We start from the raw sequence: 16,746 nt of genomic DNA, 5'->3' as shown, positions 1-16,746 counted from the left end.
ACACACACACACACACACACACACACACACACACACAGGTGCCCACCTCAGTGACAACACCCGCCTCATAGCCAACCCGGGCCTAAAGGCACACGCGCGCGCACACACACACGTACACACACAAGTGCCCACCTCAGTGACAACACATGCGTTATAGCTAATCCAGGTTGAAAGTACATGCTCACACACACAAACACACACACACACATTCCTGCACACCTCAGTGACAACACATGACGTAGAGTTGATCTAGGCTAAAAGTACATACTGTATACAAACTCATTCCCACCTCCCAGCACATGTCTCAGAGCACACACGGTTGGGAGAGATACTTTAAAACTGGATTCCCTTACAGATTACAGAAATATGTCTGTAACCTAAGACAAAGGATTACTATATAATCAACGTAATATAATTACTGCCTGTTACTTCTGGATTGCGCTTAACTCATTATCTGCCAAAGAGTTTCACAACATTAACCATGTACAGCACCAGGCAGTGTGGCCACCAACAAACTCCCGCAACGTCTTGTGTTTGTACTGTCCGGGCACACGAGCAACCCGGCAAATGTGTAAAAGTCCGTATATAAGTAAGGCGTCCCTTCCTTGTCGGGACAGCATCCATAAGAAGCCCCTCTGCTGCCACGCGACTGCAGAAACAAATGCTACAGCCACGGAAAAATAAATCTTGTCAACATTGGAAAAGAAAATCTGCTACACATTATCCACAATAAACAAATCCCGTGTTCAAGATCAACAAAGCTGTTGGCACACAAATTGCGTCGTGCGTTTGAATTAAAGCATATAAAGGCACGAGTAGCTCCAGAAACCTCACAAATGCCCGTCTGATTCTAGTCACAAACATTAAGGGAATGGAGCGAAAGGTTTATTGCGGCTGCAGCGCGACGGCAATGTGGGGAAACTTGAATAAAACCACTTGATTCAAACCATTTCAAAAGGAGGTGGGGGTGGGGCTGTGTGAAGTGAGAATGTAATCCTACTAGTAATCGGCATATTTTAAAATGTGCCAGTAATCTAATTATCGCCTGTATCTGTAATGGAATAGTTACCGTTCTGTTGTAGCCCGATTTCATAACGCAGCTAGAGGTATTCTGTTACTCCCCAACCCCACACACACTTTCACTCACAGCAGTACAGTCCTGTGTGACAAAATATGCCTTAAGCCATGTCCACACACCGCCAGTGCAAGCTCTATGCCTGAAGGCACACACTCTTAGACATACATGATATACACACAATAGACATACATGATATACACACAATATACATTTTATAGCTCAGAATGACTGCATATCATGAAAGTACAGCTTGTCTGGCATAGTGAGTGGCTAACAGTGGCTGTGTTGGTGCTAACCCCAGGCTAGACACACACATGCACGCACACATCCGTCGTGTGCTCCCACATTCCTCCCCTCCCCCTCTTTCTGGGAGTTTTTGTACAGAATTAAAAGGGGAACTTTAGAGCAATTGTGCACGCTCTTCCCGGATTTAAGGGAACCCCGGCGATCCCTAACCCTAACCACCCCCCCATCCCATCTCCAGTCTTCTGTCAGGAACGACGTGATGGCGACCAGTCATGTGACTGACGAATGGATGAGCCTCATGGAGCTGAGCAGCCTGAACTGCTACATTGTGCGCCGTTACATAGCAACGCCCAATGGGGTGCTGCGGATCTACCCGGGATCCCTCATGGACAAAGCCTTCGACCCCACCCGGAGACAATGGTGAGACTAGAGCCCGGGGGCGGAGGTATCCACACTCCGAAACGCTCCTGGTGCCCGCCAGCGAGGCCGTGGACCGGGACCTTGGACCGGGTGCGGAGTGCCTCCCGCTCGGAGGCCTGCCGATGCCGGCATTTGTAGCCGCGCCTACACTTTTAGTCATTTAAATTCCCGTCTAAATCGGGCGAGAGAGTGTAAGAGGCGTTCACAGGCTCGATGTAATTAGTCAGAAGTGCAGCAAGCACCACTCCAAAACCCTCAGAGCCACCTGAACGCTAAACCGTTTCATACGAGTGTTTGAGCAGGGAGACAGGAGCCATTTCATACTGTTGTAGTCCAGCTCTGCTTTCTGAAAGGAAGAATGACTGACCCTTTGACCCCATCCCCCCACCCCACCCCCACAGGTACCTGCATGCGGTGGCCAATCCGGGCCTGATCACCTTCACTGGCCCGTATCTGGACATGGGCGGGGCCGGCTACGTGGTCACCATCAGCCACACGATCCACGCCTCCAGGTCAGGAAGCCTGCCATTCACAGAGCTCTTTTCTTCAGCATGAACGAAGTCTGCAGTAGGAATGAACATCTAGACGTGGATTATCAGGAGATTGATGACATTTGTAGACATTTAGATGCATGACTTGCGTTCCATCTGTCCCTAGGTTTGCGTTAGCCTTTTTTTGGGGTAATTGTTTGCTGTTCAAAAGAAAGTACAAGATGTTGCAGAGTAAAGCTCAGTTTTTTCAAGTTCTGATTAGCCGATAATTAGAGCATGCGCACGTGTGTGCACATGCACACCGGTGTATTTGGAGGTAGGACGGAATGGTGTGAAACTAGCAGAGTCCCATACTGTCACGTTTGGATGAGGATTGTAAAGAGATTTTCTCCCCCCTTCTGGTTTCCTGAGACGGTGAGAGTGGTGAGTTGTTCTAGGATGATCTCATCACCCAGATGTGTGAGTGTGTCTCAGGCCCTGTTCGCACCTGGCATTAATATGTATCTCGGGTATGCGATCATAACTGGAGCACACGTTTGCGCGGAGTAAATTCTCAGGAGCCACGCTGGTCCAGAGGTGGCGTGGGACGCATACGACCTCCTTATGTGTAGCTAGGGTTCTCAGGCCATTTCTGGCTGGAAATGTAAACAAATCCTTCTAGCAGAGGCAGCGATGTACGAAATCCGGCCATAAGTGGTCACCAGGGACACGGGACCTGGGCTGTGCGGCTCAGACAGAGCACTCGGGACGGACGGCCTGAGTAACGCCCTGTCGCTCATCCCTCTCCTCCTGTGTCCAGTCCTCAGACGGCTCCAGGTTACACCGTGGCCGTCATGGGCATCGACTTCACCCTGCGCTACTTCTACAAGGTCCTGCTGGATCTGCTGCCCATCTGCAACCAGGACAAAGGCAACAAAATCCGGTGAGTTCACGTCACCCTGTTCACCTCAGCTCCACCAGTCCTCTCTCTCTCTCTCTCTCTCTCTCTCTCTCTCTCTCTCTCTCTCCCTCCCTCTCCCCCTCATGCTCTCATCAGCTCACCCTCTCACCTGCTCTCCCCAGTCTGCCAAGCTCCAGAGCTCCAGAGCTGGGGCCGAGATGTCCAGAACCTCTGAGACTCTTTATCTGAAACTAATCTGATTTGCCCGTGTTTGAAAAGGAGCATTCATGGGCCCTTCCTTACTTTTCCCTTTGGATGGAAGGAGAGAGAGAGTAAGGAGGGAAAGCAGGGGGGCAATTGTTCAGAGAGGTTGAGGTAAAAGAAGAGAACGAACAAAAGTGTATAAGAAAAAAGACGAGAAGGTTCACAAAATAATCAGTGGAGCCTTGTTTAGGAGAAAAAGTGAGAGAACTGGGAATTAGTGAGAAACACAAAAGAGATAAGCTGGTTAGGAGAGCATTCCAGACACATCCTGTGCTGTTCGGTTCCAGTCCTCTCCTCTCTCCTCATCCTCTCCTCCCTTGCTGTTGCCCTCTTCCCCTCTTTTTCTAGTTTCTACACTCCCCCCCCCCCTCTCTCTCTCTCTCCTTCTCCCTCTCTCCCCCGCTTTCTTCTCTCATGCTTCAGGAGGAGCGAGGCCTTAGAATTCTCCCAGTTCTGAATACGAGGGCCATTAAACAGGATTAGTTGAGTGGAATGGCCTGGTGGGCTTTGCACAATAGTGAGGACTATTCGGAGCTGCCTCATGGATCTGAAGGTTTCTAAAGAAAGTGGAACACACCCTATGGACCCTTGAATTCCTGCCTTCAAGTATTTCTGTGAGCCTAATGTTTTCACAATACAGTCCATTATACTCCCTCTGTTAGAAATGTGCTGGTGGAAGCTGTTTACGTCTCACACGCAAATGCTTCACGCCGTAAAGTGTAACCAGTAACCTTCCAAAGGTTACAACTAACCCCTGCACACATGCATTCCCCCCCCCCCCCAACACACCTACCCTATATCCTCCGTGCTTCCAGTCTGAACCAGACGCCCATCGATGTCCTTTCGCGTCTGCCGTGGTTGAGTTTTGAACATGTTTGCAATTAGATGGGTCCTGTTGACCTTCCCTCTGCAGGTGCTTTATTATGGAGGACAGAGGTTACCTGGTGGCCCACCCAACCCTGATCGACCCCAAAGGTCACGCCCCAGCCGAGCAGCAGCACATCACCCATAAGGTAGGGCAGCTGGCTGCTGACCCCTGCCGTTCCCTGCCCTGTGTAGCCCCTCAATGCAGGGTATGAGGTCATCGCAGGTGACCACCTGCAATTTACTCCCTGTTTACATTTAGATTTACATGGAGAGCATTTGTGAGTAGTATAGCACTGATACAAGTGCATGTGAAAAAACATGGTTTATGTTGTCAAATGACAGCTTGAAAGGGGGGTAAAAATTTTGTTTGTTTGTTTGTTTGTTCTACAGGAGCCCCTGGTGGCCAACGACATCCTAAACCACCCAAACTTTGTGAAGAAAAAGCTGTGTAACAGCTTCAGCGATCGCACAGTGCAGCGCTTTTACAAGTTCAACACCAGCATCGTGGTGAGTGTAGCAGATGCCTGGGCCACTAGATGGAGCTCTTTCTACCTTCTGGGCCTGGCTCTGTTGTTCCAGTGCCACCCTGCTGTGAGCTCCCACCTCTTAGACAGTGATTTTCTTGTACCGTTGGGTAGAGCTCTTCTCCATAGTGAATGAACAGCACCACCTGGTGGGGAGTGTGGGAAATGACAGTGACAGTTTAATAACAGAGAAATAGACTGACAGATATAAAGTTGTTTGGTCTTATTAAGCAGCCAGACATTTAGAGAGTTGAATCTTAGTAAACATTTTGAGTAGTGAGCTGGCAAACTGAATTCCATTTTAATACACAGTTGATGTATGTTTTTACAAAGTTGGCATGGTATGGTGTAGGTATGGTTTTACATTTTACGATTGTCGTGTGATTTCCAGGGAGATCTGACAAACCTAGTTCATGGCAGTCACTGTTCAAAGTATCGGCTCACGCGCATTCCAGGGACCAACGCCTTCGCAGGCATTGTGAACGAAACCTGCGATTCGCTGGCCTTCTGCGCATGCAGCACCGTGGACCGCCTCTGTCTCAACTGCCACAGGTGGGCTTGTCGTCAGCCTCCCCAAACTCTAATGCTTCACTTCACTCTGCCTGTTCAGATATGTAGTTGGCGATTATTGGCCTATTTTGTGTGATTAGTATTGTGGCAGTTATAACCCTTCAGCAGGCTTTCGTTTGTTTATTCTATGCAGTTGACACAAAAATCATTTATATGCACCAGCCCAGTGCCTCACATTTCAGTGCTGTCTTCTCTTCAGAATGGAGCAGAATGAGTGCGAATGTCCGTGTGAGTGCCCTCTAGAGGTCAACGAGTGCACTGGCAATCTGACCAATGCGGAGAACAGGTAAATCCATCCTGTCATCTTACTGATATTCTCAGATTTTAGGCAAGGCTTTCTTAGCTAACATTTTAAGGGTCAAAGAAAAAAAGCATTGGAAAGGGCTCAGGCCCTCATTTGTTTGTTGTTCTCTTAGGGCTTTGATCAAGCAAAGTGCCTACATCACAGGCCTGTACGAGCCTTCTGTCCATTGAGATCAGGAGAACATTGCAACTGAACAATACACGGATTGAGGGATGATGTTTGCCATGTACAGTGGAATAAGACCTCCACTCTGTTTTCTGTGTCTCTTTCTCTCTCTCTCTCTCTCACACACACACACACACACACACACACACACACACACACACACACACACACATACACACACACACACACACACACAGCCCTGCAGCTGTCTTCTCCATTCATTTCTTCATTGGCACAGTGAATAGAGATTCTTCCCCAGGTATCCTTTGGGAGCTTAGCCCTCAGCAGATACAAGGCAGTCTGTCAGAATCTTACTGCTCTTCCCTGCAGAAGGAAAGCCACTCTATGTAATATGAGATATGGTTGTGTACAAAATCTGATTTGTGTCTAAATCAGGTAGCAGTATTGTAATGGGGGGGGTCCTGTTGTGCTACCATTAGTGTGTTTTCTGGGTGGGAGGCATAATTGTTTTGTTTAGCCACTCATTCTTTGTGTACACGTGCGTGTGTGTGTGTGTGTGTGTGTGTGTGTGTGTGTGTGTTTCAGAAACCCAAGCTGTGAGGTGCATCAGGAGCCCTTGTCTCTGACTATGATTGAACCCAGTCTGCAGGACACACTGCCTCAGTGCATCAATACCCGCTGCAGCCAGCGCTTCACTAGCAGGTCTCCTGCCTCTGCCACACACACACACACGCACACACACACACACACACACACACACAAGCGGCAGAACAGAAGACTGAATTTTTGTTTACTAATCCCAGATGTGTTATCCAGCTCTTACCATACCTGCCATCATCTCTGTAGTTCTCCAAACTGTGCTGCTCAGGAAGGTGTTTGCCTATGTTTTTTGCGGAGAACACTGACCCCTTGTGGTGGGAAGTGGCTGTGACACAATAGGTACAATAGGTAGGAATCAACGGTAGGTAAGGGTAGACTCCCTACACCAGGAGTGGCCACAGTCCGGCCCCTAGGCCAAATGCAGCCAGGCACATTTCCGTCTCGGATTAAACTGTGCGGGCGGCCTGCTGGCCAGTGCATCGCTGTTTTTATTTGCAACTAATGGTTGCACTGTTAATGAAGTTAGCAAACGCTGCAGGCAAAAAGTGCAGAATTGTCACGGAGAACCAGAAACTTCAAGAGAAATGGAAATCAGAATGTTTTTTCATCGAGAGCCATGGCAGGATTATTTCACCCAGATTAAACAGTTCCAGATATTGCACTAAAATAAAATTTAGCAGCTCAGTACACATCATACCATGTTGCAGGTTTTGTAACATTAATGTTATTTTTAATAACTTAAAATGTGCACTGTCTCACGGACCCTTAAAATTATTTGAGAAAACGCTAATTAACTCTTGTTACTCATTTTTTGTTAATAAGCTCATTTTGCTTGCTTTAGATTGGAAAATATTTATCAATGCCCTTCCGCAATAGTTTTCTAATTCCTACAAAGCAGTGAACGCATCACATCTTTCTCTGCAGTGACTGCTTTGGTGTGCTGGACTGCGAGTGGTGTATGGTGGACAGTGATGGAAAGACTCATCTGGTCAAGCCCTACTGTGCCCTTCAGAATGAGTGCTTCGGGGGGATTGTAGGTGCCAAGAGTCCTTACGTGGACAGCATGGGCCTGCTAGGTGAGGTTACACTTCTTACACGAGTCTCACGACGATTTATGGTTTTTGTAGAGTAAATGGAAAAGTTTCTAAAATGGTTCACAAACTTTATATTGCGGAGACGCGCCGCCATGAAGGACTGTAGAGACACGCCACCATGGCATGGCTTTTACTGGTTCCTCAAACTCTTTTTCCTTCTCTCTGCCACCCGGACACAGATGAAGAGGTCGCGTCCTTGAACATGATAAAGAGCGCACCCGTGGGACCTGTTGCCGGGGGTATTATGGGATGCATCATGGTGCTGGTTCTAGTGGTGTACGCCTACAGGCACCAGATCCACCGCCGTAGCCACCAGCAAATGTCCCCTCTGGCCGCGCAGGGTGAGTGGGCGGGGCCAGGGTTGGGGGCGGGGCTCACAGAGCAGGGCACACAAACACTCTCTGGTCAGCAGTGCAAAACAGCTGCTGGGCTTGAAGCAATAACACTGCTGTTGGAGGCATTGGGTTTAAAATCATATTCATATCCATAAAATAGGCAAAATGCTTCTCGAGTGAGACGTTCAAGAATGCAGTAATGGAAATGATGTGTTGGAGATGTCACAGTGAATATCAAACCACTTTGGTTAGCGTTAAAGTACTTATCAGTAATAATTTACATAATAATAAAACGAGGGTAAAATGGAAATGCCGGATTTCTCTCCCTTTTTCACTTTTTCTTATTGTTCTGTTATTATTGCTATGAAGTGTTGCTCAGTGGTGCAGTGCTTTAGGGGAACCTTGCCTGTGTAGTCCTCCTCTGACTGCTAATGCTGTTCGCGCAGCTGGAATGAAAGCTAAATGTTCCTCTCCTCCTGAGCACTGCCGCACGTGTATCCCCACATCAAGGGACGCGCTCGGAGTGACGCGGGCTCTTGTGACGACAGGGAACTTTCCATCTTCAGAAGGACGGCCTTCTCCCTTGAGGCCACGGTCCTATGTGGGTCTGCGTGGTGAAGAGACTAAAGTGTCCTGCATAGCAGCTGCAGCTCATAGAGTGTTAAAACAGCAGCAGCACAGAGAAGGGTGCACTGATCAGCCCAGGCTCAACAGCTCCAGCCAGCCTACGGGCAGCAGTAACCTGCTGTAGCCAGCAGATGGCGTCTGTGCGCTCATGTTGATGACGGCAAACCTTTACATACATGCAGGGCAAATACACACACGTATATGTGTGTACTTATTTATTTTTTTTAAATAAACACGTCCATGTGTATGTAAATCTGTGTGTATGTATTTATATGCACATTCAGATTTAAGCTTTAACAATATTGCCTAATGCTGTTAGATAAGATTTCAACTGACTGTGAATCAAACTTTTTCAGCTTCTTGAAATCTTGCCCTCCATTGCTACATGTTTGGCCATAACGTGTTCCACAGTTTAACTGGAAACAAATTCTCCTTGGCTTTACCAGTCATCAGGCTTCTGTGGGATTAAGCAATAATGTCACAGACTGTTGGATGTGTAAACCTCTTTGTGATTAGAGTGGAACCTTAATGAGATGGAATGATTAGCCTGTGACTGGCTGATGTCCTGCACAGCCTCCGCAATGCCTTCTGCAAAATGCAGCACAGCAGCGTCTTAATGTTTTTTAATCCGACTCTCAGGAATGGGCACATCGCTCACGCCGCTCTGTGAGGTTCCGTTGTGAAGCCTAAACTGCAGGAGCTGATGGTTTACGGTCCTCTGATAACGCACAGCTGTGACTCCTGGCTGTTGTGGTCTCTGACTCCATCCTGATGTTGGGGTCTGTGACTCCATCCTGATGTTGGGGTCTGTGACTCATGTTTCTGGGGTCTGAGGTTTCCGGCATTGGCCCCTTGCCTCGAAGACCGAATAAACCAACGCTGGTCGATTAGAAATGACCTTTTCAAATCGCAGCCAGTGACCCTTTGAGCTGAAGACATGATAAAGGGAGACTGCCAGGGCATTTTAGAGAACAAGCGAAAGAGGGAGAGAGAGAAATTAAAATCATTCACTCCTCCTAATCCTGTTTGCCCCCACCATCCCTCTCCACGCCTTGCGTTCCCCTCGCTGCAGGCCGGCCGCTGTGTGTGAAAGCCTCCGCCTTTAGCCTGTAGGACAGCAGACTCCATGCTCAGCATCTGTATCAGAGCCCACAGCCAGGCGGAGGCTGGTTCTTTTACAACGGTTCAGTCCTTATTTCAGTTGCAACATCCTCCTCCAATGGCCTTAGTTTGTTCAGGTGCCGAGGGAGGCCGTCCTTCATGTGGGAGAAGGAGTTAAATCTCAGCCCCGTGAGAGTCGTACCTTTCGGTTTCAGGTCACTGCTTTGCTTTTGCATTAGCCAAAATGCCACGGCGCTCCTCTGAATAGGCATTCATTAGCATCTCAAATTGTCTCCTGGGCCCTTAGCAGTTAGGAAGACATCCACCGCGGAAGCCATGAGGCTGGACGGCCGCCTGTCTGTTTGCTACTCTCACGGGAAGCACTTGGGATGGAATGAGCCAATTGTAATGGAATGGTGCTTTTGTTGGTGGCCCCATCTCGCTCTTCTGCTTACTGGTGTTCTCCCTCTGCTTGCACAGAGATGTCAGTGCGTATGTCCAACCTGGACAACGAGAGGGATGAACGGGACGAGGACAGTCACGAGGACAGAGGAATAAGTAAAGACGCCTCACTCTCTCTCTCTCTCTCTCTCTCTCACCACCCAGTGATGTCTTTCTTGGGACGGCAGTCTGTGGTAGTCTTTGAGAGGCTTCGGCAAATTGGAAATGTTTTAGAACAAATTGATTTTATTTTCCTGCACACGTGATGAATATTCTATGAATTGGACCTGTGATGTTCTAAACACTTTGCTGTTGTTTAATGGAGTTTCTCTGTCTCTCCGGCAGTCAGTAACACGCGCTTCATCGCTGCCGTCATAGAGAGACACACACACAGTCCTGAACGCAGGAGGAGATACTGGGGCAGATCAGGAACCGAGAGTGACCACGGTAAGCATGTGTTTTGAGCGCGCACGCGCGCACGTTTGCTTGAACGTGCGCGCGTGTGCGCGTTAAAAGGCTTTTAACGGACGCTACAGTCTCAGCCTCGTATGGAAAGGCGTGGAAATGATTTCCTTTTAAAATCACCTGACAGAAAACGGTGTCATTGCCGAACTCAAGCTAAGCCTGAGGTTGACAGGGTTCAGAAAATAGCTTCTATTTTCTTTGGCAAAAATGGCGAAGGCTACGGTTACAGCGAGGTTGCGTTGCACTTTACACCTGCTTCTCTGCAGGGTAACGCTTTGCAGAACTCATTGTGTAAGCAGCCTAGAAAAAGGCCAACTCTGTTGCAGAAGGAGAGAGGGAGACAAATGGTGTGGAAGGGAATGAGAAATAGACAACTTAAAGGCAGAGGCAGCAGAATGAGGTAGTGAAGAGAGAGCCAGAGAGAGCCAAGCTTCCCTGTATTTTTATATGGTTTGGCCAAAGGTCACCTCCCACTGGCTATACACTCATCCAGCTCAAGGGGTCGTTTCAAAAAAGCGAATCAATTGAGCACACGCGTGTGTGTGTATTGGAGCAGTGCTGGAGCTTTTTTCCAGCGTTCTCTGACTCACTCCTGCACCACCAACACAGGCGTGATTTTTCCTTGTCCTGCAGCTGTGTAACTGTTTGCCGCTCGCATTCAGAGGTCTAAAGGACCCTCCTGACCAAAGACCAAAGGAGAGTCCTTTTCTGTCGCACTGCTCGGAGTACGCCTGGTATCCACGGGTTACCTCCGATACCGGAGCACTTTTCCGAAGGCGGGTGACCCCAAACACCTGGATGAGTGTCTGTGAGCTGCTTTAATGAGCGCGCTGAGCGCCCACAGGATAGAAGCGGCAGTCATAGTGAAGAACATCCTACCTAATGGAACATATTTAAGCTTAAGACTGGGTCATTTGCTCATCAGTGGTGTCTCAAGGTTCAGGAAATGTTCACGTCATCTGTTTCAGGTCACGTTTTGACATTCAGCAACGAGTTAACAACAAAACAACAACAACAAAAAAACAGTCAGAAAATGTTGCTGCTGAAATTGGGCAGTAGGTTTGTTTGTCACTGTCGCAATAGCTGTCAATTATTTCTGGGTCCCTTGTCCTCTGAGAGACCTCCCAGTGCAGGCGTTGCATGTCGTTTTTGGGGGGTGTCCTGTTCTGCTTAGTCCCAGTGTTGGGGACATGTCTCCCCGCTGACACCGCGCACACTCTCGCACGCACACTTTAAGGTAGCAGCGGTGCCGTGTTGTCAGGTTTCCCCTGAGATTTGAAGGGTGATTAAATTAATGAGGGGCGCAAGTGTGAGAGCATCTGCCCCGGTGCTTCCTTAATTATGTGGCTGGTAGCTGGGAGGCCACCGAGGATCCTGCTCAGCAGACGATTACAGTCTTTTCTGAACATTTAAAATATTTAATTTCTGTTTCCGCTGTGTATTTCTGAAAGAGCAGAAATGCAGAGCAGTTTTACTGAATGTGAAAAGCTTTCAGACATTTTGCTGTCAATGCCAGATATGCTTGAAATGAAGAGAACTTTGAATCTATGCCAGCTGCGTCTGGATTCCTCAGCAGCAGAGACAGCATCTATAAGCATTTCACAGTGGCCCGGCAGTCTGACAAACACTGAAACGCTGCAAAACAACAAGAAAAACACTCCTATTTAGACTACAGTAGGTGACGATTCAGTGAAAGGGTTATGTTCCAGTTTACAGTATGACTCAGTCACTTGGAGCTTAAATGGCTTTTTCAGATTATGCTTCACTTTATTCTTTAAACAGTGTTTTTGGAGGACGTTAAAATGATTGTTTTATAAAGGTAGTGGTACCTTCCACCACTGGTAGTGTCTGACTGCTGTCTTCATTGACAGACTAATTGAACTGATCGACTGACTAAATGATTGGTTAGCTGGTTGGTTGGTTGGTACCAATAAGTTCCATATTTGCTGAAGATTTCCATGTATGTACGTGAACCTACAGGATACAGCACCATGAGCCCACAGGAGGACAGTGAAAACCCACCCTGCAACAATGACCCCTTCTCAGCGGGGGTGGACGTGGGCAACCACGACGAGGACCTGGACCTGGACACGCCCCCACAGACAGCGGCCCTGCTCAGCCACAAGTTCCAACCGTACCGGCACGTGCACACACACCACGCGCTGCACCCACACGTGCACCACCTCCAAGCTGCCGTCACTGTCCACAGTGTGGATGCGGAGTGCTGAGCTCCACCCCCCCCCCAAGACTGTGACTCCTCCCCCCCCAAGACTGTGACACCTCCCCTCAAGACTGTGACTCCTCCCCTCACCCCTCCCACAGCTCCCTTCCGTTTGATACCACTTCACTCCGAGCCCTGTCTTCATCCTCCACATCCACGTTCCGCCCTCCACCCCCCGCAGCGGAAAGGCCAGGGCCACGGCGTCCTGGGGGGACCCTCTCTGATGAGGAATGGGCAGCAGCCAATCAGGGCTTACCCTGAACCCACAGGAGCCCCTCACAGCGCGGGGCGCTGCTGTAAGGTTGCAGCCAGGGGGGGCTTCACGCTTCTTCTAAGTGCCACAAAGCATCTCAGATTTTTCTTTTAAGAAAAAATGAAGAGTAAAGGATTATTTTTCTACTATTTATTTAACTGGAATTGAGGTGGAAGGAGATGAATGGAAGAAACATCTATAAACTGCCTGGCTTGGTCAGCAGTGAATTATGGGATGCATGGCGCATACACGACACACGTGTTACTGTGAGTTTTCTGCAGAAAAAAAAATTCAAATAGGGATGGAGCCGGCTGAACATCAGAGCGAGGGAGACAGCGCGAGAAACAGCGTGCAAGCACCAGCCATCTGGGAGTGGAGGCAGAAATTGCAAGCAGCTTTCGCTCACTGGCCGGTTCACTCCAAGCCTGTGATGTCGTCATTTGTGACTGTGTAAATGAAGGCAAGATTCTCTGAAAACTGTAACGTGACCAAGTGTTTCACCTCCCAAGCACAACACTCGCAGCTGTTTTGGACTTTTTAACAGTGACCTCCAAATAATAATGATAATTAAAAAACTGCTTAGATGTACCACTGCCTGTTTTAAGCTCTCGTCACAATATCCCCATCCATCAGTCCAGCCATTCGATTGGGTTCTCTGTGAGTGATTTGGGGACATTTATTATTATTATTATTATTATTATTATTATTATTATTATTGAGAGTATTGTCTGTGTGGGCCCAGATGGATCCTTTTTACTGAGGGCAGAATCATACATTTGTTTAGTGTGATATTGTGGCATTTTTATGAGTAATTGAGTATTGATGGGATGACATCATATTTTCCCTGATGGAAAGCTTAAATATCCAAATCCTTTTGTCAAGGTTGTGGCCATCTGTTCCAAATGTTTGGCTTTTGTGCTTATATGATTTCAGAGGGATTATGCCTTTTGTTTCCAGATTTAAATAATATACAATGTATATACATCTGAACTTTAACAAAGTAGTTATAAATGAGTTCAGTCCTTAAGGGTTGCATCTCTGCAGTGCTTTATTGTGTCTGGGTTAACTCGCTGAAAGAGGTCAGTTCTTGGGAGCCAAGAGCTTTCCTGCTGTTGCTGCAAATGGTCCATTTTACCTGATGCTGTAGCAGAGGGAGCCGAATAATTAGCATATGATTGCATTTGTTCATCCAATCAAATCAAACTCAGCAGAAATGGATTTCCAGTGAGCTTTATTGAAGAAAAGTCACACTAGATAAAGTGGCAGAAAATGCATGGGATTTTATACACACACACACACACACACACACACAAACACACACACACACACACACACACACACACACACACACACACACACACACACACACTGTGCACATGCCTGTGTGCCCCTTCTGGTCATACTCTGCTCAAAAAAAAAAATGAAGGGAGCACTTAATTATCACAGCATAACACCCAGTGAATTAAACTTCACTGTTATCAATCTGTCCAGTTAGGAAACATTAGCAGCAAGAGGCAACAGCAAGATAACCCCCAAACAGGGAATCTTTTTGCACTTGGTGGCCAAAGATGTGTCTTCTCTACAGTACTGTAGTTTGGTGGCTTACTGGTGTCTTTGTCACTGCTGGTAGCATGAGGCCACACCTGCGGCCCATTCAGGTTGCCCAGGTAGTCCATCTCCTCCACAATGGTACGTCCATATGTACCCTCCCAAGAAGGTTTGCTTTGTCTCAAGAGTTCTCAGCACAGTCATATGGATGGAGCATGGAGGAGATACTGGGACATGGGCCGATACACGAGGAGAGCTAGACAGGGTCCCTGGAATGGCATCATCCCAGCAGAAGGACCGTTATCTGTTCCTTTCTGCAAGGGGGAACAGGAGGAGCACTGCCAGAGCTCCATAGAATGACGTCCAGCGGACTGCCGGTGTGCATGTTTCTGAACAAACTGTCAGACTCGATGAGGGTGTCATGAGGGTCTCACATGCTCTAGTGGGACCTGTGCTCACAGCCCAGCACCATGCAGCTTGATTGGCATTAACCAGGGAACACCAGAATCGGCGGGTCCGCTGCTGGCACCCTGGTCTGTTCCCGGACGAGAGTAGGTCCACACAGAGCGTGTTTGACAGACATTGGGGGGGAAAAAAAGGTTGGAGATGCCGTGGTGAACATTACGCGGCCTGTGGCATCGTCCGGCGTGACGGGTTTGGTCAAACCTCCACGTGATGGCCAAAGGTAGCCTAACTGCTGTTAGGTACAAGTATGAAATCCACTGAGCCATTTTCAGACCTGTCCAGGAGCTCACTGAAGCCCTGATCCAGGTCTGGGAGGAGATCCTCCAGGACACCATCCGTCATCTCTTCGGAAGCGTGCCCAGATGTTGTTGGGAGTGCATACAGGCATGTAGGGGCCATACATCCTACTTAGTCACATTGAGTTGCGGTGATGAAATTCACACGAATTGGATCAGCCTGCATTTCAAGTTTTACTTTGATTTTTAACTTGAATCTTTTATTCATCGAGATCTAATGTGTGGCTAAAGTGTTCCCTTAAGTTTTTTTGAGCAGTGAGTTTTGAAGGGTTATGTAGGTCTATTAGCGAAATGATAAGAAATCTGACCTATGAAATTTAGGATTTTCAATACGATGGCTGGCCTGTAGCAGCCTGGCCCAATCCATAACACTGGTTCTTAAGAAGAAGCTACAGCATTATTAGGTTAGGAAATCATTGCTGTCTATATAACTAGCTAACTTTGAATGATGATTATAAGTGAGACAGACATTGTGGCATAACTAATTGAAAAGTCTTTTTCAAAGCTACTGTTCAGTGAAAATCTTAAAATAATTAAGTGAAGTTGGTCAACTTTTATTATATCACACCAGGCAGGAAATTGCAACATACTTCTAAGGAACATGCTAAAATAGCCAAGATTAAACAGAATAGCGGTTAACTGCATGCATCGCAAGTCACAACCAACCCTTTTTTGTTTGTTTTTCCTGAATAGATTTAAAAATTTCTAAAACAGTTCTTTAAGGATCTTGAAGGTTATTGTGCATTTAATGATGGGCTTTATATTTGGACAGTTGCCCTTTTTTGGTTGGTGTTTTGGTGATATACACTGATGTGTGCATATACATTGATATGACACTGCCTACTGCAGTTAAAAGTACTTTCACACATTACACCTGCCACATCTAGCTTGTTTTTTAACAATACTGAATATGCCATTATTACAGAACAGAAAAGAATGATCCCAAAACCTGTAGATTGAATGCCAGAGGAGAATACAATTTCATTGAAGGGTTGAAGGAAAAAGTTTAACTTAATAAAAACATGTTTTAAGACAATGTTCTTCTTGTGAAGGTTGTAGGATACTAAAAACCCTCCCTAAGGCTTTCAAAGATGTTTACTTTTAGGAGAAGGTGAATTTAGTTATACTACTGATCCAGTAATGCACTATTCTCTAACTGTTCTCTTAACTCTAATCTTTAGACCTGATGTGCTACTATTTTACTGCTCTGTGCTTTTTTTGGGGGGTGGAATTAGTGTCATTGCAGATGAGCTTGTTAACTTCTGCATGTACAAAAATGATTAAACTTAGTGCTGAACAAATACTGCCAACATCCCACTATCAATATTAGTAATGGTTTATGCTAAGATTTCAATGAATACCAAATATACTCATTCATATTTCACACAACACAAGGACCTGATGTAACTGAACCCTTTTTAGGGTTGTGGTTGTACAAGACCATCTAGAACCTGGACGTGTATGCGGTTCTGTGTACGGTGGAAGCCAATGTAAGGTAAGTGTTTCATCCGCCCCTTTTCTTTAAACGCA

The 16,746-nt window shown here is 47.1% G+C and overlaps 1 protein-coding gene across 4 annotated transcripts in view; it reads left to right on the top strand.

Annotated features, from left to right (window-relative positions):
- The window catches only part of cachd1 (cache domain containing 1), a 52,383-nt gene extending 38,449 nt beyond the window's left edge, over positions 1-13,934 (top strand). For all 4 annotated transcript variants that reach the window (XM_035524640.2, XM_081717155.1, XM_081717154.1 and 1 more), the window contains 13 exons: positions 1,563-1,744; positions 2,146-2,256; positions 3,035-3,157; positions 4,293-4,392; positions 4,637-4,753; positions 5,162-5,322; positions 5,540-5,626; positions 6,356-6,472; positions 7,295-7,446; positions 7,644-7,805; positions 10,008-10,085; positions 10,314-10,415; positions 12,414-13,934. In XM_035524640.2, coding sequence (XP_035380533.1) covers positions 1,563-1,744; positions 2,146-2,256; positions 3,035-3,157; positions 4,293-4,392; positions 4,637-4,753; positions 5,162-5,322; positions 5,540-5,626; positions 6,356-6,472; positions 7,295-7,446; positions 7,644-7,805; positions 10,008-10,085; positions 10,314-10,415; positions 12,414-12,661 — 1,740 coding nt within the window. In that variant the 3' untranslated portion in view covers positions 12,662-13,934. The remainder of the gene's footprint in view (positions 1-1,562; positions 1,745-2,145; positions 2,257-3,034; positions 3,158-4,292; positions 4,393-4,636; positions 4,754-5,161; positions 5,323-5,539; positions 5,627-6,355; positions 6,473-7,294; positions 7,447-7,643; positions 7,806-10,007; positions 10,086-10,313; positions 10,416-12,413) is intronic.
- Positions 13,935-16,746: the final 2,812 nt, after the last annotated feature.

Source organism: Electrophorus electricus, chromosome 7, assembly GCF_041902795.1.
Source record: "Electrophorus electricus isolate QZ-2024a chromosome 7, ASM4190279v1, whole genome shotgun sequence".
In the NCBI taxonomy this organism is placed as follows: Eukaryota; Metazoa; Chordata; class Actinopteri; order Gymnotiformes; family Gymnotidae; genus Electrophorus; species Electrophorus electricus.
The sequence above is the reverse complement of the archived record's forward strand: the minus strand, read 5'-3'. Positions and strand labels throughout refer to the sequence as shown.